The sequence below is a fragment of the Balaenoptera physalus genome, assembly GCF_965194825.1.
Source record: "Balaenoptera physalus genome assembly, chromosome: 14".
NCBI lineage: Eukaryota > Metazoa > Chordata > Mammalia > Artiodactyla > Balaenopteridae > Balaenoptera > Balaenoptera physalus.
In genome coordinates, this window is record NC_138893.1 from 34645158 (window position 1) to 34669113 (window position 23956).

The 23956-nt window shown below is 37.5% G+C and overlaps 1 protein-coding gene across 1 annotated transcript in view; it reads left to right on the top strand.

Moving 5' to 3' along the window:
* Window positions 1–336: 336 nt before the first annotated feature.
* Window positions 337–23956, top strand: part of EIF3A (eukaryotic translation initiation factor 3 subunit A) — a 31999-nt gene continuing 8379 nt past the window's right edge. Inside the window, exons 1-17 of the mRNA XM_082424745.1 lie at window positions 337–550; window positions 6409–6599; window positions 6758–6894; window positions 7287–7450; window positions 8788–8987; window positions 10193–10401; window positions 12231–12402; window positions 15913–16017; window positions 16393–16491; window positions 17777–17893; window positions 18148–18333; window positions 18959–19306; window positions 19744–19848; window positions 19938–20051; window positions 21327–21449; window positions 22000–22153; window positions 22720–22904. Coding sequence (XP_082280871.1) covers window positions 502–550; window positions 6409–6599; window positions 6758–6894; window positions 7287–7450; window positions 8788–8987; window positions 10193–10401; window positions 12231–12402; window positions 15913–16017; window positions 16393–16491; window positions 17777–17893; window positions 18148–18333; window positions 18959–19306; window positions 19744–19848; window positions 19938–20051; window positions 21327–21449; window positions 22000–22153; window positions 22720–22904 — 2658 coding nt within the window. The 5' untranslated portion in view covers window positions 337–501. The remainder of the gene's footprint in view (window positions 551–6408; window positions 6600–6757; window positions 6895–7286; window positions 7451–8787; window positions 8988–10192; window positions 10402–12230; window positions 12403–15912; window positions 16018–16392; window positions 16492–17776; window positions 17894–18147; window positions 18334–18958; window positions 19307–19743; window positions 19849–19937; window positions 20052–21326; window positions 21450–21999; window positions 22154–22719; window positions 22905–23956) is intronic.

The following is a 23956-nucleotide window of genomic DNA, read 5'->3' on the forward strand; positions in this document are numbered from 1 at the left end:
AGCCAGGACATTCTCTAGGCGGATGGGACCTGACAGTAAATTTGTATGACTCCGCACAAGTCATGTTAGAAGAATCTGTGCCTTCTCGCCAGACAGAAGCTCTGACCCAAATCTCACCTTTCCCACCCAGATTGTCGCTCAAAAGTGAGGTGCCGGAGAACCGGCTCCCTAACATTTCCCCGCAGAGTCCCCAGGTGCAGCCACAGAGCTAGGAAGACTTCGGCCGGCGCCACGTCAGCCGGCAGGCGTACGGCCAACGCGCCTGCGCGCGAGGAGGGGCGGTGCGCGGGCGAAGGACCGCCCCTACATCCGGGGCCTAGGCGGCGGCGGCGCCGCCGCGCGGGGGTCACGTGGCTCTTTCCTTTCCGTCTCTGGCCGGCTGGGCGCGGGCTACTGCTGGCGAGGAGCGTGGAGCCTCGCGCTGCTTCACCTTCGTCTCCTCTCCCGGCCCGGGTCCCTAAGGAGTTCGCTGACGCCGGGTGAGCTGAGCCTGCCGCCAAGATGCCGGCCTATTTCCAGAGGCCGGAAAATGCCCTCAAACGCGCCAACGGTGAGTAGGGGATCAGGGCGCGCCGGACTGGGGCGGCCCGAGGCCTCGGAAGTCGAGGCGCCCGGGCCAGCTTCTCGCTGCTCCGTCGCCCAGCTACGGCTGCACAGGAGGCCGATGCGGCCTGCCCGCCGCCGACTCAGGCCGTGGTTGGGCATGGTGTCCCTTCTTGCTCCAACCGACTCGGGGGTGGGAGGCGCGGAGCAGGGAACCGTCGCTTGGGGGGCCGTCCCTCCCGCCGCCGCCGCCGCCGGGTGAGTCTCGGGGCCGCGGCTCCCGAGACAGGCCTACCCGGCCCCGAGCTTCTGCCGCCCGCCCGCCCGCCCGCCTCCGCTTGGTCCTCCAGACCACGGGGCTTTCAGCTTCGGCCCCGCGCCCCCGGCCGCCATCTGGGAGTGCCGGGGAGGAGGAAACATGGCTCCCTCCCGGGGACAATGCACGCGAGAACCTCGGCTCCACCTCCCGCCGGGCCGGGAGCCGGGCAGTCCCACCTCCGGCCCTCCCGCAGACAGCTCGGCACCCCCCGAATCCAGCCCCGCGCTTTGCGGGGTCAGGGTCCACTTACCCTCCCCTCTGACCACTATCTCCGCTTCGGGGACTCTGACCCATTTAACCCGTTTCCTATTTTTTCTGGCATTGATTATTGGCAGCTCAGAAGCCTACTCCGAATCACAGGAAGTTGGAACAGAGTTAATACTGTAAGAGGGACTTCAAGTTCTCTCTTAAAGATAAAGAAAGTGAGGCCTAGGGAGTCTGGTTTGCCCAAGGTCACTCTGGGAGTTAGTTGTTGAGCTAGGAGTCTAAAACCAAGGTCTCTTAACTTCCAGATCAGTCGATTTTTTTCACCACGGCGCTGCTACTTGCGATTTTTATTTCCATATGTGTACTTACGGGAAAACTTAAGGCGCTTCTGGGAAAACTTGTGCTTGTCGCGGTCCATTCAAGAGGCATTTATTACGTTGGCATTATGGGGGTGCAAATGTATTATACGTGCCTCTGGTCTTTAAACACTTTCTTATTTAGGGTTTATAAGGGTTAAGGGCGTCCATTGCTCTTAGTTTCACCCTTCTTCCATCCAAACAAGTTTTGGATCTTATCCATTTTGTAGGTGGATGTGCCGTGTCTGTTAAGCTTTTATGCTTGTGAAGCTTATTTTGTTAGTTTGTTTGAAAATCCTCTTAGGAAAAGGTCAATTTCAGTCAGTACATACAATTGATACTACTGATAATCTGTCAGGGCCAGAGGTCTGTTTGTCCCATGCTTGTTATTTTAACTAGAAGTAAGAATGTCGGGGAGAAGTAACAGTCTGTGAAATAGGATAGTGCCACATTCTGTGGAATAGAGTAATTGTTTTAAAAACAATTGAAACTACAACTTTGATCTAATCAACACCCATTCTAATTCTCTATCTAATAGTTAGAACAGGCAAGAAGTTTACAGATGTTGATTAATTTATAGGAAAGAAAATAGATTGAGATAGAAATTTAACCCTACAAAATGAGTTAGCAAAGTTAGGGAAAACATTTTTTTTTGATGTTTTGAATCTTAGAGAATTATATTGTGGTATACCAAATGACTTGGGTGAAATTACTGCTGTAATTGCTTCTGCAGATCTGTTTTACAGTCCTTTGAATGCTTGACCAACAGACATTTTTTCCCCATGTTAATTGGCTGAAGCACTGTAATCTCAATGGCCTAAATATTACACATTTGATGTGTTCAGGCCTTGTTTCCTTTGCTCCTCCCTTCTGAATCTTTTTATGAACTTAATATGTCAGTAATTTTTTAAAATTAGTAGGGATATATGATATGTAACATCTTAAATCTTTTCTCACAATTTCTAAGTTGAAATAGATTTGATTCATGGAGGGCAATATGGGGAAAATGTCAGAAATTAAAGTAGGCAAGATGAGAAAGGGACACTGAGATGGAGGTGGGAACATGAATTTTGTTAGTGTAGTTTTTCAGAAAGGCCCCTTTAAGCTGTAGGATGAGTGCTTGTATGGTAGGGATGCCTTACCTTTCAAGTAGTAATTTCTGTACCTTTGATCTTGTGAACGAGAGATCCTATCTTAGTGTCAAAGAGCAGAATGTGGACGGCAAATGACACTACTTATAAAACTTTAAATAGGATGATCAAAGCACATTTTATTTTAATGGAAATAATCTCATTTATCTATAACATTGGTAATCTCAATCACATTTGGACCTCATCCATTACATTATCCTAATAAAACATGAATAAATTTAAGTGTAGAATAGTTTATCAGAGCAATATTTTTGGAAACAATTGGAAAACAATCATCCAGGAAAATGAGAACTTGGCCCAGCAGTTACAGGCAAGAAATTCATTCCCCAGAATCATTTAGAAAAAGCCATTTTCCAGTTTATATCGTTAAGTAGTGCCAAACCAGTTGCTTCTGACCCTGTAACAGCTTTTTAACTTACACTCTACAACCAATGACTTAAAAATGAACTTGTTAATAAACCCACAAATTGTGTAACATTATAGCTTATCTACTTGGTCCGGTGCACAAATAAACTAGTAAAATTGAAGGGTTGACCTAAAGTTTTTCTTTATAGGTAGACACATAGTTTCATTCATTGTGTCTTTAAGGTAAACTCAGAATGCCCACCCTCCTAGTAATAGTTGGTAATTCCAGATTTTAATTTTTATTTCAAAAATATCAATCTGGTAATGAACATTTCTGTAAATTTTGCAGTAGAGGTTTTAGTGTGTGATAGTTTTTTCCAGCCTCAAAAACTTTTTTTCCCCCTAATTACATGATTCAGAGGATCATCTAAACTATATCCTCAGATATCAGGATAAAGACAGGAACTCACCATCACGGATCAGCATGAGAAACTTCTTCCCGTTTCAGTGTTTTGTTTTAAAAACATCCTTGCCTGGTATCCATGTTTTCCTTTTTTTTTTTGGTGGTGGTGATGGTCCTATGAAAAATTATTTTTTAATGCATTTGCTTTGACTTTTATGAAACTGTTGTTTCAGAGTTTGAAAGTATTGAATTTGGAATCCTAAATTTTGATTGGCTGTTGAGGAAATGAAAAGTACTTTTAGTTGTATCACTGAACAAGACTTTCTGTTTTTTTTTAAAATGACATTGAGATACCACACGAATTTAAAAATAAGATATTGGGAAAGTGAATTATTTTTTGACAGTTTAATATTTTGTCACCACATCATGCTGGTGACTCTTTTTGTGCCTATTCTGTATTGCATTGACGGTGTTTATATATGGTAGTATGGGATTTAAATCCTCAACATAAGTTTGGGAATTGGATATAATAGGTTATAATAGGTAATTTTGGTGTGCTGCTCTGATACTCTTAATGTAAAGGATAAATTTAAAAACATTTACTCCCCAATTTTTGGCTGATAGAAACTGTTTATGTCAGTTTTGAAAAGCATTTAAAGTACTGTTGGATTTTAAAATAATCTTCTGTGCATGCGCCAGGAAGAAGATGGGTAGGTCCTCCCCTTAAAATAGAAAAGACTTATTTCAACAAAGTATCTAGTTGTATTACATCGTTGTTTAATTTTGTAGGATTTATTTGGGGGGAGGTAATAAAATTGACTCAACTGAAAATGGCCTTTCTGTCATATTGGCAGGTTTAATATTGAGACTATTGAAGTATTGAAGAGGGGTTTATGTTCATTTGCCTGTGAGGAATATGATTTGATATAATATGGGATGATGTAGGATATTGTGTTAAAGATATTAAGTTTAGTATGTTTTGTGATTTATCCTGTGCAAGCTTTTTAATATACTAGAGTTGGAATATTGTTTGTAGTTTTCCTGGAGGAAGGAATGTTTAGAAACAGCATTCCTGAAAGATGTGATAACTGTAAGAAGAAATAACAGAGTTACTCACTAAATCTGTAGATCTAGTAAATCCTCCAAATAAGAGACATTTTTACCTATGTTTGCCTAGCACAGTTAATGTTATAATGTTATACATTGTTAGGTTAACACTTAAAAGAATTTTTTGTCAAGGATTTTTTTTTCCTTAGGATGAAAGTAAACAATGATTTTAAAAAACAGATGTTTTAAGTTTTTTATAGTGTAAACTAGTGTTTAGTTCTGCCAAATTATTTTTCAAATGTTCAGTGGAGAGATTTTTTTGTGTGTGAAATTTGCCAGTTACTGAGTTTTAAGTTGAACATAACCAGAAAAGTACCACCCCCTAGTCTATTAAGTGTACAAAAGAAAATAAGATGAGAAAAAATATGATAAATTTTAACCTTGGTCAGAAATAATGTGATAGAGGAGACTTTGCTTTTGATTGAGTTTCAAAACGAGCAACATACCTAAGATTGGAACTGATTTTGAAATATTGCCATGTACATGCCTTCAGGTTTAGGTGGTGAATTTTAAAAGAGTATACATTTCTTTGCTCTACATTCTAAATTTTTTTTCCAATTAAAAAATAAACTTTTAATTTTAGAAATTAGAGATTTACAGAATTATCATATCGTACAGAGGGTTCCCATGTACACCACACACAGATTCTCCTATTATTGAATATCTTACATCTGTGTGGTATATTTTTCACAATTAATGAATCAATGATGTTACATTGTTATTAAGGAAAGTCCATACTTTATTCATATTTCCTCAGCTTTTCCTAATGTCCCTTTTGTATTCCAGGATCCCATCTAGGACACCACATTACATTTAGTTGTTTCCTTAGGCTCCTCTTGGTTGTGACAGTTTCTTAGATTTGTTGATGGCCTTGACGGTTTTGAGCAGTATTTGGTCAGGTAGTCTCTCTCTCAGCTGGGATTTGTCTCAATATGTTTCTCATGTTTAGACTGGGATAAATAAGTGGAGCGATATTCTGTGCTCATGGATTGGAAGAGTAAATACTGTTGTCAGTTTTTCCAAACTTGGTATATAGATTCAATAAGATCCCAGTGAGCTTCCTCTTTTTTTTTAAACTAACTTATTTTATTTATTTGGCTGGGTCTTAGTTGCGGCATGTGGGATCTTTCCTTGTGGCACGTGGACTTCTCTCTCATTGTGGTGCGTGGGCTCCAGAGCATGCAGGCTCAGTAGTTGCAGCGCTTGGGTTTAGTTGCCCCGTGGCATGTGGGATCTTAGTTCCTGGACCAGGGATCGAACCCACGTCCCCTGCATTGGAAGGCAGATTCTTAACCACTGGGCCACGAGGGAATTCCCCAATGAGCTGTTTTTTAGGTATCTACAAGCTAATTCTGAAGTTTATGTGCAAAGGCAAAAGGTGTTGTATAGCCAACACAATACTGAAGAACAGAGTTGGAGTACTCACCCTACTTGATCTGAAGACTTTTCTATATGGCTACAGTAATCAAGACAGTGAGGTATTGGCAAAAAACTAGACAGATCAATAGAGAACAATCGCTATAGAGCCCAGAAATAGACCCACACAGTCAATAGATCGTAAAGGAAAAAAGTCAATCTAATTTGTTTCTTCTGCTTCAAGTCTTAACATAAACTAAAAAAAATTCATCAGCCAGATCATTGTGACCGAAGTTATACTTGATTTTTCTGCATGTACAAGGGGGAGATTGTTTTCCCTCATGACTTGAATTTCTGGAACTTTAAAATAACTTAGAAAGATATAATTGGTACAGAGGAATTGAGTGAAATCTAGTTTTACCTGTAGGTCATATTTGAGATAGTATTTTTCATTGTTTTGCCTTGGATAATCTTGGCATAGCTTTAGAAGTCAAAAATAAATTTGACCTCAAAAGAGATGGTAATAGGTTCAGAAATTAAAACAGCCAAATTAAAAAGCAAGATTTAGGCATTTATATAGTATACATAACTGATTTTAATTCTCCTGAGTTACTTTTCCAGAATTTCTTGAAGTTGGCAAAAAGCAGCCTGCTTTGGACGTTCTTTACGATGTTATGAAAAGTAAGAAACATAGAACATGGCAAAAGATACACGAGCCAATTATGTTGAAATACTTGGAACTTTGTGTGGATCTTCGCAAGAGCCACTTGGCTAAAGAAGGCTTATATCAGTATAAGAACATTTGTCAACAGGTATGAACAGCTGGGTTTTTATGTTTTACTAAGTGCTTTTAGTAATTTTCAGAGGAGTTTGCCTCTGAAAGTTATTATGTTTTATATCATAAAGTTTGCTTTTAAAATATTTTATGGTTTGTTGGGGAAAGTTTTATTTATTTATTTATTTTGTCTAGGTGAACATCAAATCTCTAGAGGATGTTGTTAGGGCATATTTGAAATTGGCAGAGGAGAAAACTGAAGCTGCTAAAGAAGAATCCCAGCAGATGGTCTTAGACATAGAAGATCTGGATAATATTCAAACTCCTGAGAGGTGTGTGGGTTAAATTGCTAAGTAAATTTTTCTCATTGTTTTTCTTTACATGTGTCTCCATCATACCCATTTGAAGTAGATGTTTGCTAGAAAGAATGCTTATCTTTGAAATTTTAAATGTATGGTAACCTCAAGAAGTCATGTACTATTTAAAGTTCATAAAGGTGGAAAATTACAACCATCAGATAGGAGGGTGTATACTAATTTAAATGGCTGTAATACAGATTGGGAATTCAAATACTTTGACACTGATAGCTTTACAGTGTGTCCAGAGTTGTAGTAAGAATTTAAACTATTTTATAATGATCAATTTGGTTTTGGTTTTATAATCATATGGCAAAGTAGGAAACCATGTCTAAAATTGTTTTCAATGTTTTTAAATATTTTTGTAGTGTTCTCCTAAGTGCTGTAAGTGGTGAAGACACTCAGGATCGTACTGACAGATTACTTTTAACTCCATGGGTTAAATTCCTGTGGGAATCATACAGACAGTGTTTGGACCTTCTTCGAAACAATTCTAGAGTAGAGCGTCTCTACCATGATATTGCCCAACAAGGTAAAACAAGAACTGATTTGAAAGTTGACTTAAGGATAGGTTTTGCAAAAGATTAACTGTTAAAGTTAACCTCCTTTTCTCTGTAGTACTTATTTTACATAGTTTTTATTGTTGTAGATGATTAGCATTCATTTGAATATTACATAAATGATTATAAGAAATTTGTTTCATTAGTCAAGGTAATTCTCTATATTCCACTGATGTCTGAAACACCTTTTAAAGTCATTTTGGAATTTTCCAAGTGACTGAAAAGATAAACTTAACTTTTTGATTGCTTTCTGGCAAACTTGAGTTCTACTTTTGACTCTACAACATATTCTTTGGCAAGCTACTTAACCATGTACTGGGTTTCTAAAGTCTTTTTAAGGTCCAGAAGACTTACATGATTCTATGAAAAACTATATATTTTTCCTTTCTTAAACAGTGTTACTGAATATAGAACTAAACCTTCTTGATGACTCAGGATCATCATAAAAAGTATCTAGTAGTTAATACTGCATGCACTTTTAATCTGAAGAACTGTGTTAAGTCTGTTTTCCTAATCTTGTCTTTTTGCCTTACTGTCAATGCAGCCTTTTAACTGTAAGTGACTTGAGAGTGGCTCTTGGCTTTTTCTTACTTTGGCCTTAGGCACAAGCAGGTGTTGCCGTTCTTTTTAATATGGGGCTGATTGGCTGATCTGTTTCGTTATGCTTACATGGCTAGCATATGTGAATTTTCATTTAACACAAATAAGCTAGGGCTTTTTGATAACAGTTGAGATAAATATTAACTTGTAGTTAAACTGCATCCTTTGAAATAGAAATACTCTTTTTTAAGGGAAGGACGAAAGTTATTTTAGTATTGCATTTTTGACAGTAGAAAATGACTATGTATTTTAATGACGGAGCAAGTATTTCATTTACACATCTGTGTACACGGTTGAAATTAGGTTACCACACACCCCCAATTTGTATTATTTAGTTTTAATCAGTGCAAAAGCTTGTTTTCTAGTAACTTAGATAGGAAAGTTCATTGTATTTCAGACCAGAATTTTTTTGCTCTTTTAGGGTTTGAAGTGTTTGAAAGGTGAGTCCCTCCTAGACCTAAATTTGAATCGCTTCCTTTTGTAAACTCTCCCAGAACCGTATTTTAGTCCTAGACCAGGACTGATGACTATGTCCAAAAGGTGGTCAGGGCACATGAAGTGAGTTATGACTCTGATCACTTCTAAAGACTGATGGTGAGTTTGGTAAATCTTGTTAAAATAACTGACCTTAGTATATGAAATAAAACCTATTCAAATACTTAAGTTGATGGTGGAAAGTACCTAATATATTTTACAATTATGCTTATAGCTTTCAAATTCTGCCTCCAATATACCCGTAAGGCTGAATTCCGTAAGCTGTGTGACAATTTGAGAATGCACTTGTCTCAGATTCAACGCCACCATAACCAAAGTACAGCAATCAATCTTAATAATCCAGAGAGCCAGTCCATGCATTTGGAAACCAGGCTTGTTCAGTTGGACAGTGCTATCAGCATGGAATTGTGGCAGGTATGTTGCGAACTGTTAGCTTTTCTTTGTAGTAATAACAGCCCATATTACCTTTTTTTTTCCTTTAATGAGTATCTGCATCTTGATAACCTGTTGGTTTATTTCAATAGATAGGTGACAAATTTAAGGTTGTCTAATGGAGTAGGAAGAGTTCTGGACAGGAAGTCTCAGATATTTTGGTTCTTGATGCCTGCTGTCAATTCTGAGCCAAATCATGTAATCTTTTTCAGACCTCAGTGCTCAAAGTGTGGCTTAATGCTTGGGGAATACGCATTTACAAAATTTTTTAAAGAATAGTTTCATGGTAGTTTTATGTCTGTTTACTCTGATTAAAAAAAAGTCAGAGTTCATCTTTCCATCTTATTTTTGTAGTAATTTTATTGTATTTTATAAAAGTATTGGTGGCAACCGGTTAGAAATGACAAAGATGAACTTGTCCTTTAACGCAGAGAGCTACAGAAACACTGCACTAGATTACCTCCTAGATATCTCAGTGCTGCCCTGACTTAGTAAGCAATGCACAGTGAATATCCTACATTGGAGATCCCAGTGGTGTTGGGAATCTTGTCCTCATCATGGCCTTTTTACTCTAAGAATTCTGCAAAGACATTTTCACATGAATTGTTTTTATATATTTGATTCCCCCACCAAATCTAATTGAAATTGCGGAGGAAGAAACTAAAAATTGGTAGTTTTTCAGCCAAGTGGAAATGTGATTTCCCGCTCTCTCCCCATATTTTCCTTGTCTGTAGGGTACACCCTTGGAATACTGTCTGATGAACTAAAGAGGAAAAAAAGTTCAATAGAAGACAAGTAAACACGCTTAGTATAGAAAAAATAGATAAGTAAAAGGGAGAAAATATCCATTATCTTATCACTCAGAAATAACCTCTACATTGTGTTTTATATCCTTTCAGATTTAAAAAAACATATATTCCCTCAAGCGGTATGATAATATGTATATTTTTTTAAAAAGTTTGGGCAATCTACTTCAAGCAGTTTAAGGATTTAGTGTTTTTGTAATTGTGATGTTTTTCTGAAACACATCAGATATTGAATTATAGACGAATAAAAAGAACCACACATGAAGGCATTTTATTTGCCATTTTTATTTTTGTGTTCTGTATTTTAAGTTTCATAAAGAGATTTGAATTAGATTTGTTTGTTTAGAATGCAATGACTGTAATTTGTACCACTAATTTTAGGAAGCATTCAAAGCTGTGGAAGATATTCATGGGCTATTCTCCTTGTCTAAAAAACCGCCCAAACCTCAGTTGATGGCAAATTATTATAACAAAGTCTCAACTGTATTTTGGAAATCTGGAAATGCTCTTTTTCATGCATCTACACTCCATCGTCTTTACCATTTATCTAGAGAAATGAGAAAGAATCTTACACAAGAAGAGATGCAAAGGTAAGAGTCTTATTGTCAGATAGTATTGAAATTATGAAAGAAATAATTTCTAAATGGCATGAGAGTGTTTGCTGAGGGTTTCTCAGCCTCTGCACTGATGACATTTGGGGCTGGCTCATCCTTTGTTGTGGAGGGGACTGCGCATCCAGGATCTTCAGCAGCATCCCTGGTTTACCCACTGGGTGCCAGTGGCAGTCCTTCCAGTTGTAGCTACCAAAAATACTTCAACGTGGTTCTTCTTGGGCAGTATTCTTGCTCTTCAGTAGCTATCTTTTATCTGATAATCAACTCTCCAATTGAGGAAATGGAATATTAGGAAAGTCAGTGTTAAGGTATGAGCTTTCTATCCACGTACGGGTATTTAGAATCTAGGAACTAATTAGACAAAAAAAATGAGTACTTCCATCAAGTAACTTTTTCCCAACTATAAAACGTTAACTGTATAGAGTATTTGGTGTGTGTATTTTTATGTAGATAGATAGTCTATAACCTAACAATCTAAAGACTATTTTATTTTTTTAACATTACATGTATACTTTTCTTTCAGTCATATTTGGTTTTTATTGTACATTTCAGTTGGGCATAGGCAACTCACATACCATATCTTATTGGTAGACCATGTTATTTTGGCCTCTAGTAGAAATATATACACCAGATTGTTTTTCTTTTAGCTTTTAAAGCAATACATGGAACCAAATAAATGAATTTTTCTAGTATGTATTTTTAAAAAAAAACTCTTGAGGATAGTGTTCATTGTGTCATTCACTATCCTGTACGTAATCCATGTCTGTTTGGGATAAGAAAAGACCTGATTTTCCTTTGTTGTTTCTGTACTCTCCCATTAGAAAATACTATAAGAGTACTGTCATAATCATTAAGCTGTTTTGCGCTACGTTATTTTCCTTAATCCTCACAACAGCCTTGTGACTCAGAAAATGAAGTATTTTGCCTAAGGTTCCAGTTTTGGGAATCGTGAAGCTGAGATTCCAACTCTTTTTTTAAAGGAACTCCTTTATTTATTTATTTATTTATGGCTGTGTTGGGTCTTCGTTTCCGTGCGAGGGCTCTCCCTAGTTGCGGCAAGTGGGGGCCACTCTTAATCGCGGTGCATCGCGGTGCATGGGCCTGTCACTATCGTGGCCTCTCTTATTGCGGAGCACAGGCTCCAGACGCACAGGCTCAGTAATTGTGGCTCACGGGCCTAGTTGCTCCGCGGCATGTGGGATCTTCCCAGACCAGGGCTTGAACCCGTGTCCCCTGCATTGGCAGGCAGATTCTCAACCACTGCACCACCAGGGAAGCCCTGAGATTCCAACTCTTGACTCCTGTGCTCCAGAGCCCACAATCCTTAGTGTCCTACGGTGCTCTTAATTCAACCTGACTTTCCTTTTGTGTTTTAAGGAAGCTTTAGCTTTTGACCCCCACCTTCCATAATTATGTTCACTTATGGTCCTTGTAATTTTTTCCTCTTTCTTATTGTCATTTTTCCCTTAGTTTTAAAAGCTGCCTTAAATGTTTTTGTAAGGAAGTATGGGGTACATACAAATGTGTCTGTTCTGCCATTTTACCCACAGTCTTTCTCTATAGCTAGAAGACATAGACGGTAGTAAGTGGGTGAATGAAGTTCTGCTTCTCCAAGTGTTCATTTTAGCATAGTCCATTTCTCTTTTAATTAATCCCATGCTTTGATGAATACTTATGAGTACAGTTCACCATGGTGGTGTACACATTCTGTCACTGGCATATTTTACTAGAGGATTAAAGAGAAGTGTCTTTCTGCTTATCAAGTAACATTTACACATTTAACAGATTGTAACTTTGTTCTCCAGAATGTCTACTAGAGTCCTTTTGGCCACTCTTTCCATCCCCATTACCCCTGAGCGTACTGATATTGCTCGACTTCTGGATATGGACGGCATTATAGTTGAAAAACAGCGTCGCCTTGCAACACTGCTAGGCCTGCAAGCCCCACCAACGCGAATTGGCCTTATTAATGATATGGTTGGTATAAATTTTAGCATTCTTATGGCTTTGAACAGAAAGCTATATGGTCAGGTTTTATAATTTATGATTATTAAATGCTGGGAATTCTGATGCATGGACAAGTTTGAGAACCACTGGTGTAAGTCAACACTGTGTTCAGTTGAGGTGTTTTGTCTTGAGTGAGCTGGGGTTAAATTTGATGTAGCAGACAAGACTTGGACTAGCTTCGAGGAATAATATGGGCCACTTGGTAAGAGAAGTGATGATGGGCAAGAATGTTCAGGGGCTATAGAAAAAAATCAAGCTGATAGGTGTTAGAAATATGATGATGAGGCTAGGAAAGAATGTGAGTTAGATTAGGCCCAATTCTGGACAGTTAAAATGTTTCCAACTTTTTTTTCTTTTAAACTTTCATTGTATGTTACTAAGGCAGTGGTTCTTAATCAGGGCTGTGCACTGAAATTGTGTGAAGTACTTTTTTAAATGCAGATTTCTAGGTTTCACCCACTGCATTCACTAAATCAGTTTCAGAATATGGAGCCTAAGATTTTGTATCTTCACAGTGTTTTACATTGGAATCTTTAATTCAGTGATACTGAAATGGAATTTGCGCTCTTAGAGGAGTTTAGATTTTAGAGATTCTGATTCACAGTAGTAGTCTGACTTAGTAGTTATCGTGGTACACCTCCGGCAAATTACTTTGGGACAAGAGAAAAAAGAGGGACAGGTATTAGAGAATAGGCCTTACTTTACTGGCAGTCAATTAATTTAGATAAAAATTAACACATTTTCTATATGGCAACAGTTTTCACTTGTAACATAGTTCTCTGTATAGTAGCAAGGCAAATTCCCTTTGTGGTCAACTTTTATAAAAAAACTTAATATCTAAAACAGTATTTCTCTGTCTTTGTATGCCTCCATGTTTTATTCTGCTTACACTTGCAAAAATCAGCTTTGTGTTTTGGAAAGTTTTTATGGGACTGAATTAAATTATAAAACAACAGCATTGTGATTAGGAAGAGGTCTTACTAGCAAATATGTATTTAAAAAATTTTTTAAATACTGAAAGATGTGCCAAACTGGAAGTATAATCCATCTGTCTTGAGCCCATGTCTGTACATAGCACACCCTGATGTTAAAGATACTTATTCAGGGGTGAGTATTGGTGGGATCAGGGTCAGTAGCCAAGACATCCAGATCTGGGTCCTCATTGTACCCATAGACAAATGTTTAAGTTTGTAAGAAAGGTACTGGTTGGTGCCAGATGAATAGCTAACTGTCAAGAGGCATTTTATAAAACTTAAGTTCACTATATGTATAAGGTCGAGACCTGAGTTTTGGGCTTACATAACTAAATTCATAATCACCAAGAGAATGATTCTAATATCTCAGGAACAGACTCAAATTAATCCGTTTCATAAGAGATTGTTAGGTCAGAAAGCCAATTATTAATTTTAGAGAGAAATGTACTTTAATAGATTATGGTAGCCTACCTAGCACATTCCCTATTTGGAGGGGTTGCTAAATGGAAAATCTAGGATAATTATTTATTTATTTATTTAAAATCAAATTGTAGTTGGTTTACAGTGTTGTGTTAATTTCTGCTGTACAGCAAAGTGATTCAGTTATACATATATGTACATTTTTAAAGTATTCTTTTCCATTATGGCCTATCTCAGGATACTGTATATAGTTCCCTGTGCTGTACAGTAGGACCTTGTTTATTCTGTATGGAAGAGTTTGCATCTGCTAACCCCAAACTCCCAGTCCATCTCCACACCCCACACCCCCGGCAGCCGCCAGTCTGTGCTCTATGGGTCTGTTTTTGTTTCATAGATAGGTTCATTTGTGTCATATTGTAGATTCTACATATAAGTGATATCATATGGTATTTGTCTTTCTCTTTTTGAATTCACTTAGTATGATAATCTCTAGTTGCATCCATGTTGCTGCAAACGGCATTTTTTTTATGGCTGAGTAGTATTCCATTTTGTGTGTGTGTGTGTGTGTGTGTGTGTGTGTGTGTGTGTGTGTATTTATATCACGTCTTCTTTGTCCGTTCATCTGTTGATGGACATTTAGGTTGTTTCCGTGTCCTGGCTATTGTGGATAGTGCTGCTGTGAACATAGGGGTGATGTATCGTTTTTAATTATAGTTTTGCCCAGATATATGCCCAGGAGTGTGATTGATGGGTCATATGGTAATTCTAATTTTAGTTTTCTGAGGAACCTCCATACTGTTCTCCATAGTGGCTGCCCCAATTTACATTCCCACCAGCAGTGTAGGAGGGTTCCCTTTTCTCCACACCTTCTCCAGGATTTATTTGTAGACTTTTTGATGATGGCTATAGAATAATTTATTGATAGGAATGAAATCAGGGCTGGGGGAATTTTATTTGAATGCTTGTATCACATCTTATTCCTATAAACATACAAGGGCACTTACAAGGGAAGTATTCAGACATTGTGGGACATCAGTCATGCACCCATTTTGCACTGGAGTTAAACCTAGAGTGCTCGAGAGTATGGACATCCTCCTGTCTTGGAGATGGGATCTGCCAGCAGTTGCCTCAGTTTAGAACCTAGTCTGTAGGAGTATGTGCTCCTGTGCTTTGGGGTCTTGGTTTGTTGCTGCAGTTTTTCTCTCTTTGGGTTAGCAGTTTCCAACAAGTAAAGGATAAAGGTCACATGCACTGTGTGTAGTTAGAGCACAGGTAAGATAGGATTTGGTTATGGGCAGTTCTGGAGTTTATAAAATTATACCACTTTTTTGTCTCCTTTGTGAGGGCGGTTTATGCAAGCAGCATCTTTCTTGTGAAAGGAAGTTGAGTTCTATTCAAATATAAACTTAAAATGTATTAAACTGTAACATTTTTTTAAAGTACAAATCATAAATGTAATTGCATAAATTCTCAAAAGATTTTTCCAGTCAACACTCTCCCATTTCCCCCAAGAATAACCACTGTCCTGATTTATAACACCACAGATTAATTTTGCCTGTTTGTATATTTTATGTGAAATTCTTTTCCTCACCATCTGGGAGATTTATTCATGTATTGAATGTAGCTGTGCTTTCTTTGACCGTTTCTGTATATTATGTGAACCTATCCCTTTTTGTCCTGAGTTTTTTTGAGTTTGTGGCTATCAGGAGTGACGCTGCTGTAATAACTTCTGTGTGATAAAGTTGTTTGTAAACTGGTATTTTACTTGTTATTGATAATAAATTAGTTGATGTTGGCCACACAAATTGTCTTTGTAAATATTTTGATTATGTTGATGAGTTTTTATTTCCCTTGTAAATTCTTGTGGGGTTTCACTGTAGAGAGCTGCATAATTTGGGGCAGGAGACTCAGCGTAGTGGTCCTGGATTTCTTTTTCATAAATTTCAAGGAGGTGAGGTTGAGGCTAGATAATCTTAGAGTCATTTCCCAGATTTCCAATCTTATATTTTTCTTTAATTTATAATCATTTCAGAATCCCAGTTGAAAACACCTTCAGCATTTAAACCTTTTGTTTTGCTTACTGTAGGTCAGATTCAATGTGCTACAATATGTTGTCCCAGAAGTAAAAGACCTTTACAATTGGCTGGAAGTTGAATTTAACCCACTAAAACTCTGTGAGAGAGTCACAAAGGTAAGCTTTGGTTACATTACCACGTAGCCAGCCCTGTTGCAGTCTTAGGTTGTATTTTTATTTAAGAGAGAAGTGTTGTCCTGTGTGTTTGAATTTGGTGCACATTTCATTTTTTTTTTTTTTTTTTTATGTCAAGAGAAAAGCTATTCCTGATGTGCTATAAATAAACCTTTGGAGGTAAATTAGCAGCACGACTAATTTAGCCATTGCTGTCAGTCACCTTCAGACAACAGTCAATAGCTGCACGTTACCTTTTGTATTTCTTTGCATTGTGTGGTGGTTTTGTATATTAAGAAAATTGAAAAAGTATCTCAGGTGTTTTAGTATCTGTCGTGTGGAAAATATAACTCTTTTTCAATTTAATGGATTTTATAGGTTTTAAATTGGATTAGGGAGCAACCTGAAAAGGAGCCAGAGTTACAACAGTATGTCCCACAGCTGCAAAACAACACCATACTCCGGCTTCTCCAGCAGGTAAAGATGAAAAAAATGAATGTTTTATGGAAGAACTGTAATTTCTCCCTTGATTGTTTTGATCACAAAACTAAAAAATGTAGGAATAGCCTAGAAAATGAAAGCCTCCCCAAATTCTACCCTCCACCAAAATTAGTTTTACTATTTATCTGTTTGATTTGAAAAACAATTATGTAATTCATAACTGCTTTTGTCTCTTTTTTTGTTGACCACTGTCTTCGTACATTTTTCCTTGTTAGCCGTGTATGTCTTATTCCTTTTAATACCTACGTAGTTTTTCATTGTCTAAAGGTACCATGATTTATTTATTCAGAGTCTGTTGATGGAAATTTTTTAGTTTTTTTGCTATCATCAAATGTTGCAGTAGTGAGCATCTTCTATACTTGTATCTTTGCATTCTTCTGTGACTTCCTGTAGCTAAGAAGTGGAATTAGTCATAGTCTACACATTTAAAGCTTTAATAGATCCTCAAAGATCAGATTCATGGGCCCTCCCACCAGTAGTGAACAAGAAATAGAAAGCCTTTTTTCCTGCTAACACTAAGTATTATCGGTCTTTTTTTTTTTGGCTACACTGCGTGGCCTGTGGGATCTTAGTTCCCCAACCAGGGATAGAACCCATACTCATTGTGTTGGAAGCACAGAGTCTAAACCACCGGACTGCCAGGGAAGTCCCAGTATTGTCAGTCTTTTAACATATTTTAGTCCACCTTTGTACTTAAGTTTGAATATTATGGTTTATAATATGGCTTAAATGATCCTGTTTTGTCTTCCATTTGTTTCATTGGGGGGGGGGCTTTTACTATATGTTCACTTTCGTATTTGTGCACATTTCATTGACCTGCTTTCTCTCCTGTATGTGAGCAGTGTTATTTCTTATGTGCTATACAAATAATTGAAGGTTAATTAGCAGTATAACTAAGTAGTAATACTGCCAGTCTCCTTCAGACAAATAAACAATTTTATTAAGTGTTCAGATGAATTAGGTAAGTAGCAGGTCTCTAGCTACAAATACGTGACCATTTAGGTTGTTTTTTTTTTTTTTTTAATGAAACTAGGATATGAAAGGATTATGTGATGGTTCAAAATATAACATAATCCTTTGAAATAGCCTTGGATTGTAATTGCAGCTCCAGCAGTGTACTGTTAACATACTCTTGAGCTTCAGTCTTCTTTTCTTTGAAAAATAGGCTAAATTTCTACTTTCCATGGTTATCATGAGACTCCACATAAAAATTGCTGAATAAATGATAGCTATTATTACTAACCTTGTGTTTTTTATGCAGGTGGCACAAATTTATCAGAGCATTGAGTTTTCTCGTTTGACTTCTCTGGTTCCTTTTGTTGATGCTTTCCAACTGGAACGGGCCATAGTAGATGCAGCCAGGCACTGCGACCTTCAGGTAGGTGCTGCGAGGGGACTCTGAGGTTGGAGGCCTTTGAGGACGAAAAACACATACTCTTTGTTTCTCAGCTTTTGGTACAGTGGCACTGTTGTAAAGCTTTATTGAATGAATCTTCTAGCTTTTATATTTGACATTCTTTAGTTAATTTTTTTTCTCAGATGCATTTGAAATTTTAATCAAGTTATTCATTTGTAGAATGACTATATTTGCATGTAGATTTAACTGTTGATAATACCATTTAATTTTCAAAGGTTCGTATTGACCACACATCTCGGACCCTTAGTTTTGGATCTGATTTGAATTATGCTACTCGAGAAGATGCTCCAATTGGTCCTCATCTGCAGAGCATGCCTTCAGAACAGATCAGAAATCAGCTGACAGCCATGTCCTCAGTACTTGCAAAAGCCCTTGAAGTCATTAAGCCAGCTCATATACTGGTATGTATCTTTGGGAGAAATGGACTACAGAATTTTTGAGGGGCCCTTATGTCTTTCACAAAAAGGTTTGAGATGATGTCTGAGAGAAGGGATTTATTATATATTTCCTATTGATATTTAGTTGTATTTGATAGTTTTGGTATTTTATCAAATATCTTTATCAGATATACAGATCTTTGAGCTTCCTTCCATGGGATAAAATGATACACTGCTCGGGTAATGTGATGAAAGGAGTACTGTTAAACCGTACAATAACAGCCCACATGTGATGACCCTCCAAATAGGGAGTACTATGATTGGGCTTTTCCTTTCTGCTTCAGTTGTTTCTTGTTTGTGAGCTCTGTTAGTATTCCGCCTTGGCTTGCACACTTTAAAGTAGATTTGGTTCAGGGAAAAGTCAACCTAGCAGATAAACGTTCTTCAGCTATGTCATTATTATTAAAGACTTCAAATAGGAGTAGCGCCATAGTATTTGGTACTGGGAACCAGTAGCTTGAATAATGTTATCTTCTGTTATTAACTGCAGATACATGTAAGGATAATATATTAGGATTATGTAATATTTTTGATGTCTGGATACCATGGTATGTCACTTAAATTTATTTTAATGCATTCGTTTTTGAAGCAAGAGAAAGAAGAACAGCATCAGTTGGCTGTTACTGCATACCTTAAAAATTCACGGAAAGAGCATCAGCGTATCCTGGCTCGCCGTCAGACAATTGAGGAAAGGAAAGAGCGGCTTGAGAGTCTGAATATTCAGCGTGAGAAAGAAGAGCTGGAGCAGAGGGAAGCTGAACTCCAGAAAGTACGGAAGGCTGAAGAAGAGAGGCTGCGACAGGAGGCAAAGGAGAGAGAGAAGGAGCGTATCTTACAGGAACATGAACAAATCAAGAAGAAAACTGTTCGTGAGCGTTTGGAGCAGATCAAGAAGACAGAACTGGGTGCCAAAGCGTTCAAAGATATTGACATTGAAGTATGTAGCATACTATGCATTAAAAACTTCAGTTTTATTCGGGTCTCTTAGAAGCACAGTTCTTTACCATTTATTGGTTTATTTTGGGTTATTTGGTTATTTCACTCATTTTGATACAGCTAGTTCATTAATCTCTGAAGTAAGCATTTGTTTTTAGTGATGCTACAGTTTTTAGCCACTGTTGAAATGGAGTTTGGATACGGTAGAATGGAGGAATAAGAAATAGATGTTAAGATTACATTGTTTTTCCCTACAATCAAGTGGAAATAAGGCTATTTTAAAACATTTTTATATTGCCTGAATTTACCCATTGCAAGCATTTGCCCATTATAAAGAAAGTAATTTAGCATACATTTCTAGAAAGAAATGGTGCTCCATATTGACTGCTGTGCACTTCTTTTATACTCTTATTAATTATGGTGCGTTTGTATTTTTAGGACCTTGAAGAATTGGATCCCGATTTCATCATGGCTAAACAGGTTGAACAACTGGAGAAAGAAAAGAAGGAACTTCAGGAACGCTTAAAGAATCAAGAAAAAAAGGTAAATGAAAACTGGTGAACTTTAACATGCCAAGTTTAAAAGAATTTTTTTTTTTTTTTTTAAACAACACTTGTTTTCATGACATTCAGATTGACTACTTTGAAAGAGCTAAACGTTTGGAAGAAATCCCTTTGATAAAGAGTGCTTATGAAGAACAGAGAATTAAAGACATGGATCTGTGGGAACAACAAGAAGAAGAAAGAGTAAGGTTTTCATTTAATTATAATATTTTCAGATTGTAAGCTATAATTAAGTCCTCTGCCAGTAATGGGAACAGGGTTTCAAATTGATTTTTGTATTCTTTTGCCAGATATGGTGCTTTAATGGCTGCATGCTAACAGATTGGTAGACAGACAGAAATTTTCAGAATGGAGATTAAAAAATGAAACTTGTAAAATACAAAGGATAGCTGAAAAATTTATTTAAAAAAATACCCCAGCAATTCACATGCCATATAACTCACATGCCACATAATACAATTCACATGCCACGTATTTCACCAATTTAAAGTGTGCAATTGATGGTTTTAGTGTATTTACAGAATTGTGCAACCTAATTTTAGAACATACCCCAAAAGAAACTTCATACCCATTAGCAGTCACTCCGTTTTCTCTCCATTCCCTCAGCAGCCACTAATCTCCTTTCTGTCTCTAGACTTGCCTGTTGTGGATATTTCTTATAGGTGGAGTCATACAGTCCGGTTTTTTGTGACTAAACAGCTCCTTCTATAGTTCTGTTAGTCTGTATTGTATGTATTTACCTAACGATACAAAAGCAACATTTGTAAATGCTTGTAGCGACCACATTTGTAGTAAAAATGAGTGACCTCATTCTGGTTAAAAAAATAACCACAGGCAGGAGACAACACACAGCTATGGAGGCTGCCCCTTCTTGGTTCCATTGGATTGTTGTCATTGTGGGCCTAGTGTTGCCAGTTTTTCCAGTTTGTTTAGAAGTTGTAATTTGTGTGGTAATTCTTTAAATGTATGGAATTAGAAAAAGAGAAGTGTTACAGACCAGCTAAAATGCTTAGGAGGATTTGCTCCATGTGCCCTGAAACCTTTTATTGTTTCACTTGGAGCACAAAGGAAAAGCTTTCCTATATGAATAATTCATCCTGCCTTAACCTCCAGTTGTTTTTAAGGAAGAAAATGCGTTAAATAATAAAGCCATAGTGCCTATTATACCATGAGGTATTTGTTATTTTGTTTTACCATATACATTTTAGTTTTTCCTCTATAAATGTTGTCGTACCATGGGGTTAAAACCGTTTCTTACAGATGCTCCAAGTCGTCTTTATCCATCTTCTGTCCCTGATTGTCTTCCTAGGGATGTGTTACCCTTCCATTTTTATGGCAGAATGGAAGGGGCAAAGGAACTTCTTGTAATTCTTCAAGAATATCTGTCAGGAATTTGGGATAAATTAGTAAGCAGATAATGAATACTTTGAAATTTAACTTTGTGTCATGTATTTGCAGATTACTACAATGCAGCTAGAACGGGAAAAGGCTCTTGAACATAAGAACCGAATGTCACGGATGCTTGAAGACAGAGATTTATTTGTAACGCGGCTCAAGGCAGCACGACAGTCTGTTTATGAGGTGACAGTCTGTTTACTGGTTTCAGGGAAACATCTATTCATGAGCTTTTGGGTTTTACCTTAAGGATTCTTCTTTAACCTGGTGGTACATCCTGTCTTGAGCTAACATTTATAATCGTCATTCAAATAATATTTTAATAGAGGTATCTTGAAATTATTTCATAGGCCAAGTAACCATCACTTGTGAACAGATTTTTCTGAAGGTGAAAGTAGACTGCATAAAATTTGCTTTTGATACAAGCTTTTGTTTATTCTTTGATTCAGAAAGGAAAAAACTAGATCAAAGTGTCCTGCTCTTAGTTTCTGACTTAATCATTTGATTTATTGAATAAAAATAAACCCACTGGGTATAGATAATACTGTCAGTTCAAATTTTAAAAATTTGACATGCGAGAACTTCAGTCACTTGGAAATTTGGTTTTTATTCTTAAAGGTTGCTTTCTGTGGTTCCACGAAACTTGCAATGTTTTTGTAAACTTAAAGCTTACTGCCAGTTTGTAGCCCTTGAAAATTTGATTGTTTTTTATTTTTTGGTAACCATTCAATTACAGGAAAAACTTAAACAGTTTGAAGAGCGATTAGCGGAAGAAAGGCATAATCGTTTGGAAGAACGTAAAAGACAACGTAAAGAAGAACGAAGAATAACCTACTATAGAGAAAAGGAAGAAGAAGAGCAGAGGAGGGCGGAAGAAAAAATGCTAAAAGGTAACTATATAGACAGACTGGAGGTGTATGGTAAGCTTGGTGATAGGTCCAGTTTATACAGTCTTGCTTAGAAAATAGAGGAATGTGGAAGCAAGATGATTGGCTTCTTAACTGCAACTAACTAGTTCTCAGGTTCTGACAACCCAGCTTGTGGTTTCCTGCAATTTTTTATCGGTGAGGGTGTTAGGTCCTCTGCCAGCTTATTTCCACGTTTTTGGTGTTCTTTTGAAAATTCTGCCTTTTTATTTTTTATCACTGTAGTCTACATAGTGTTAACATTTATTGAGCAACACATGCCAGATGAAGTCTCAGATTATCCTTTACCTGGCATCCCAGATGCTCAGGAGTTGGGGGAGGGATTCTTCTTTAGTTGTGTTGAGTGGCGTAATACTTGTTTTCTTGAATATTTCTGATATTCAAGTTTAGCTGATTGTAAACTCTTGTAAAATTCTTAAAAAGAATTTCCTTCTACATTATGCTGCCTCTTTAATACCAGAGAAGTAGACCTAGCACTAGGGGAAGCGTGCAGGTAGGAGGCACACTTTATAACCTGATACGTTGTACAGAGCGGGAAGAGAGAGAGCGTGCTGAACGGGCGAAACGTGAGGAGGAGCTTCGAGAATATCAGGAGCGGGTAAAGAAATTAGAAGAGGTGGAAAGGAAAAAACGTCAAAGGGAGTTGGAAATTGAAGAAAGGGAACGTCGTAGAGAGGAGGAGAGAAGACTTGGTGATGATCCACTTTCTAGAAAGGTAAGTATAGACATCACTCTGTTTTTATGTGATGTGTGTTTATCAGACAGGTCTCTTGCATGATGCATTGGTCAATGCACGTGTCAGTGTCTGGGCTTGGTGTTTTTTTTTTTTTTTTTTTTGGGCTTGGTGTTTTAAATCACATTATTCACATTTCTTTTTAAGTCTGGTATTGCTTTGTCTTCCCAAAGACAGAAGGTTCCTAGAGGCAGTGGGGAGGGGATTAGAGTTGTCTTAGCAAAGTTTGGATTTTATAATAGGCTTCAGTTTAGAATACTTAATTCAGTAAGAACTAATCCCATGAAACTTAAGTATTTGACAAAAAGTAACATAGTCATATGGAAGAGGGACTGTTTTGGTTCCTTGAAAGGAGTTACTGTGAATTAGGAGGATGATGTGAGGGTACTCAAAGATGAATCTGGGGGACCAGCAGTATTCAACATCCCTTTAGGAGCTTGGTAGAAATGCAGAATCTCAGGCCCAATGCCAAATCTTCTGATTCAGAGTCTGCATTTTAACAAGAGTACCAGGTGATTCAAATGCTGGTCTAAATGTTTATTTTTAATATGCATTCATGTCCAAAACTGACCTGTGTTTCTCACTTTATCTTGTGTAACGGGGGTCTCTCTTTAATCCCCTCTTCTCGTGGTGGCATTGTACCTACTTAACCACAGTGTTTTGAACCCCTCCCTCTCCTTTCTGTCCCTATGCTCCTGCCTTAATTCAGATTGTTTCTTTTGCCTGTATTACTTACTGGTCTTACTATTTTCCCTGATCGTAATGTTGCCCAGCTTCAGATCTTCCTCTATACAGTGGCCTGCTTGGTTTTTCATAATGCATATTTGATTGTTAGCCCTGCTCTTGGTTTCAGACCTTCCTTTGAGTGGTACTCATTGCTTAGAGCCAAAGGTAAAAAACATGCCTTAGCAGTCAGGGCCTTTTATGTTTATTGCTTTTTTCATTAGCTTCATCTATCACCATATTCTTCTTAGTCACCTATACTTTAGCTATTCTGAGCTCGTTTTATGCTTTATCGTGTCTGTGACATCTGC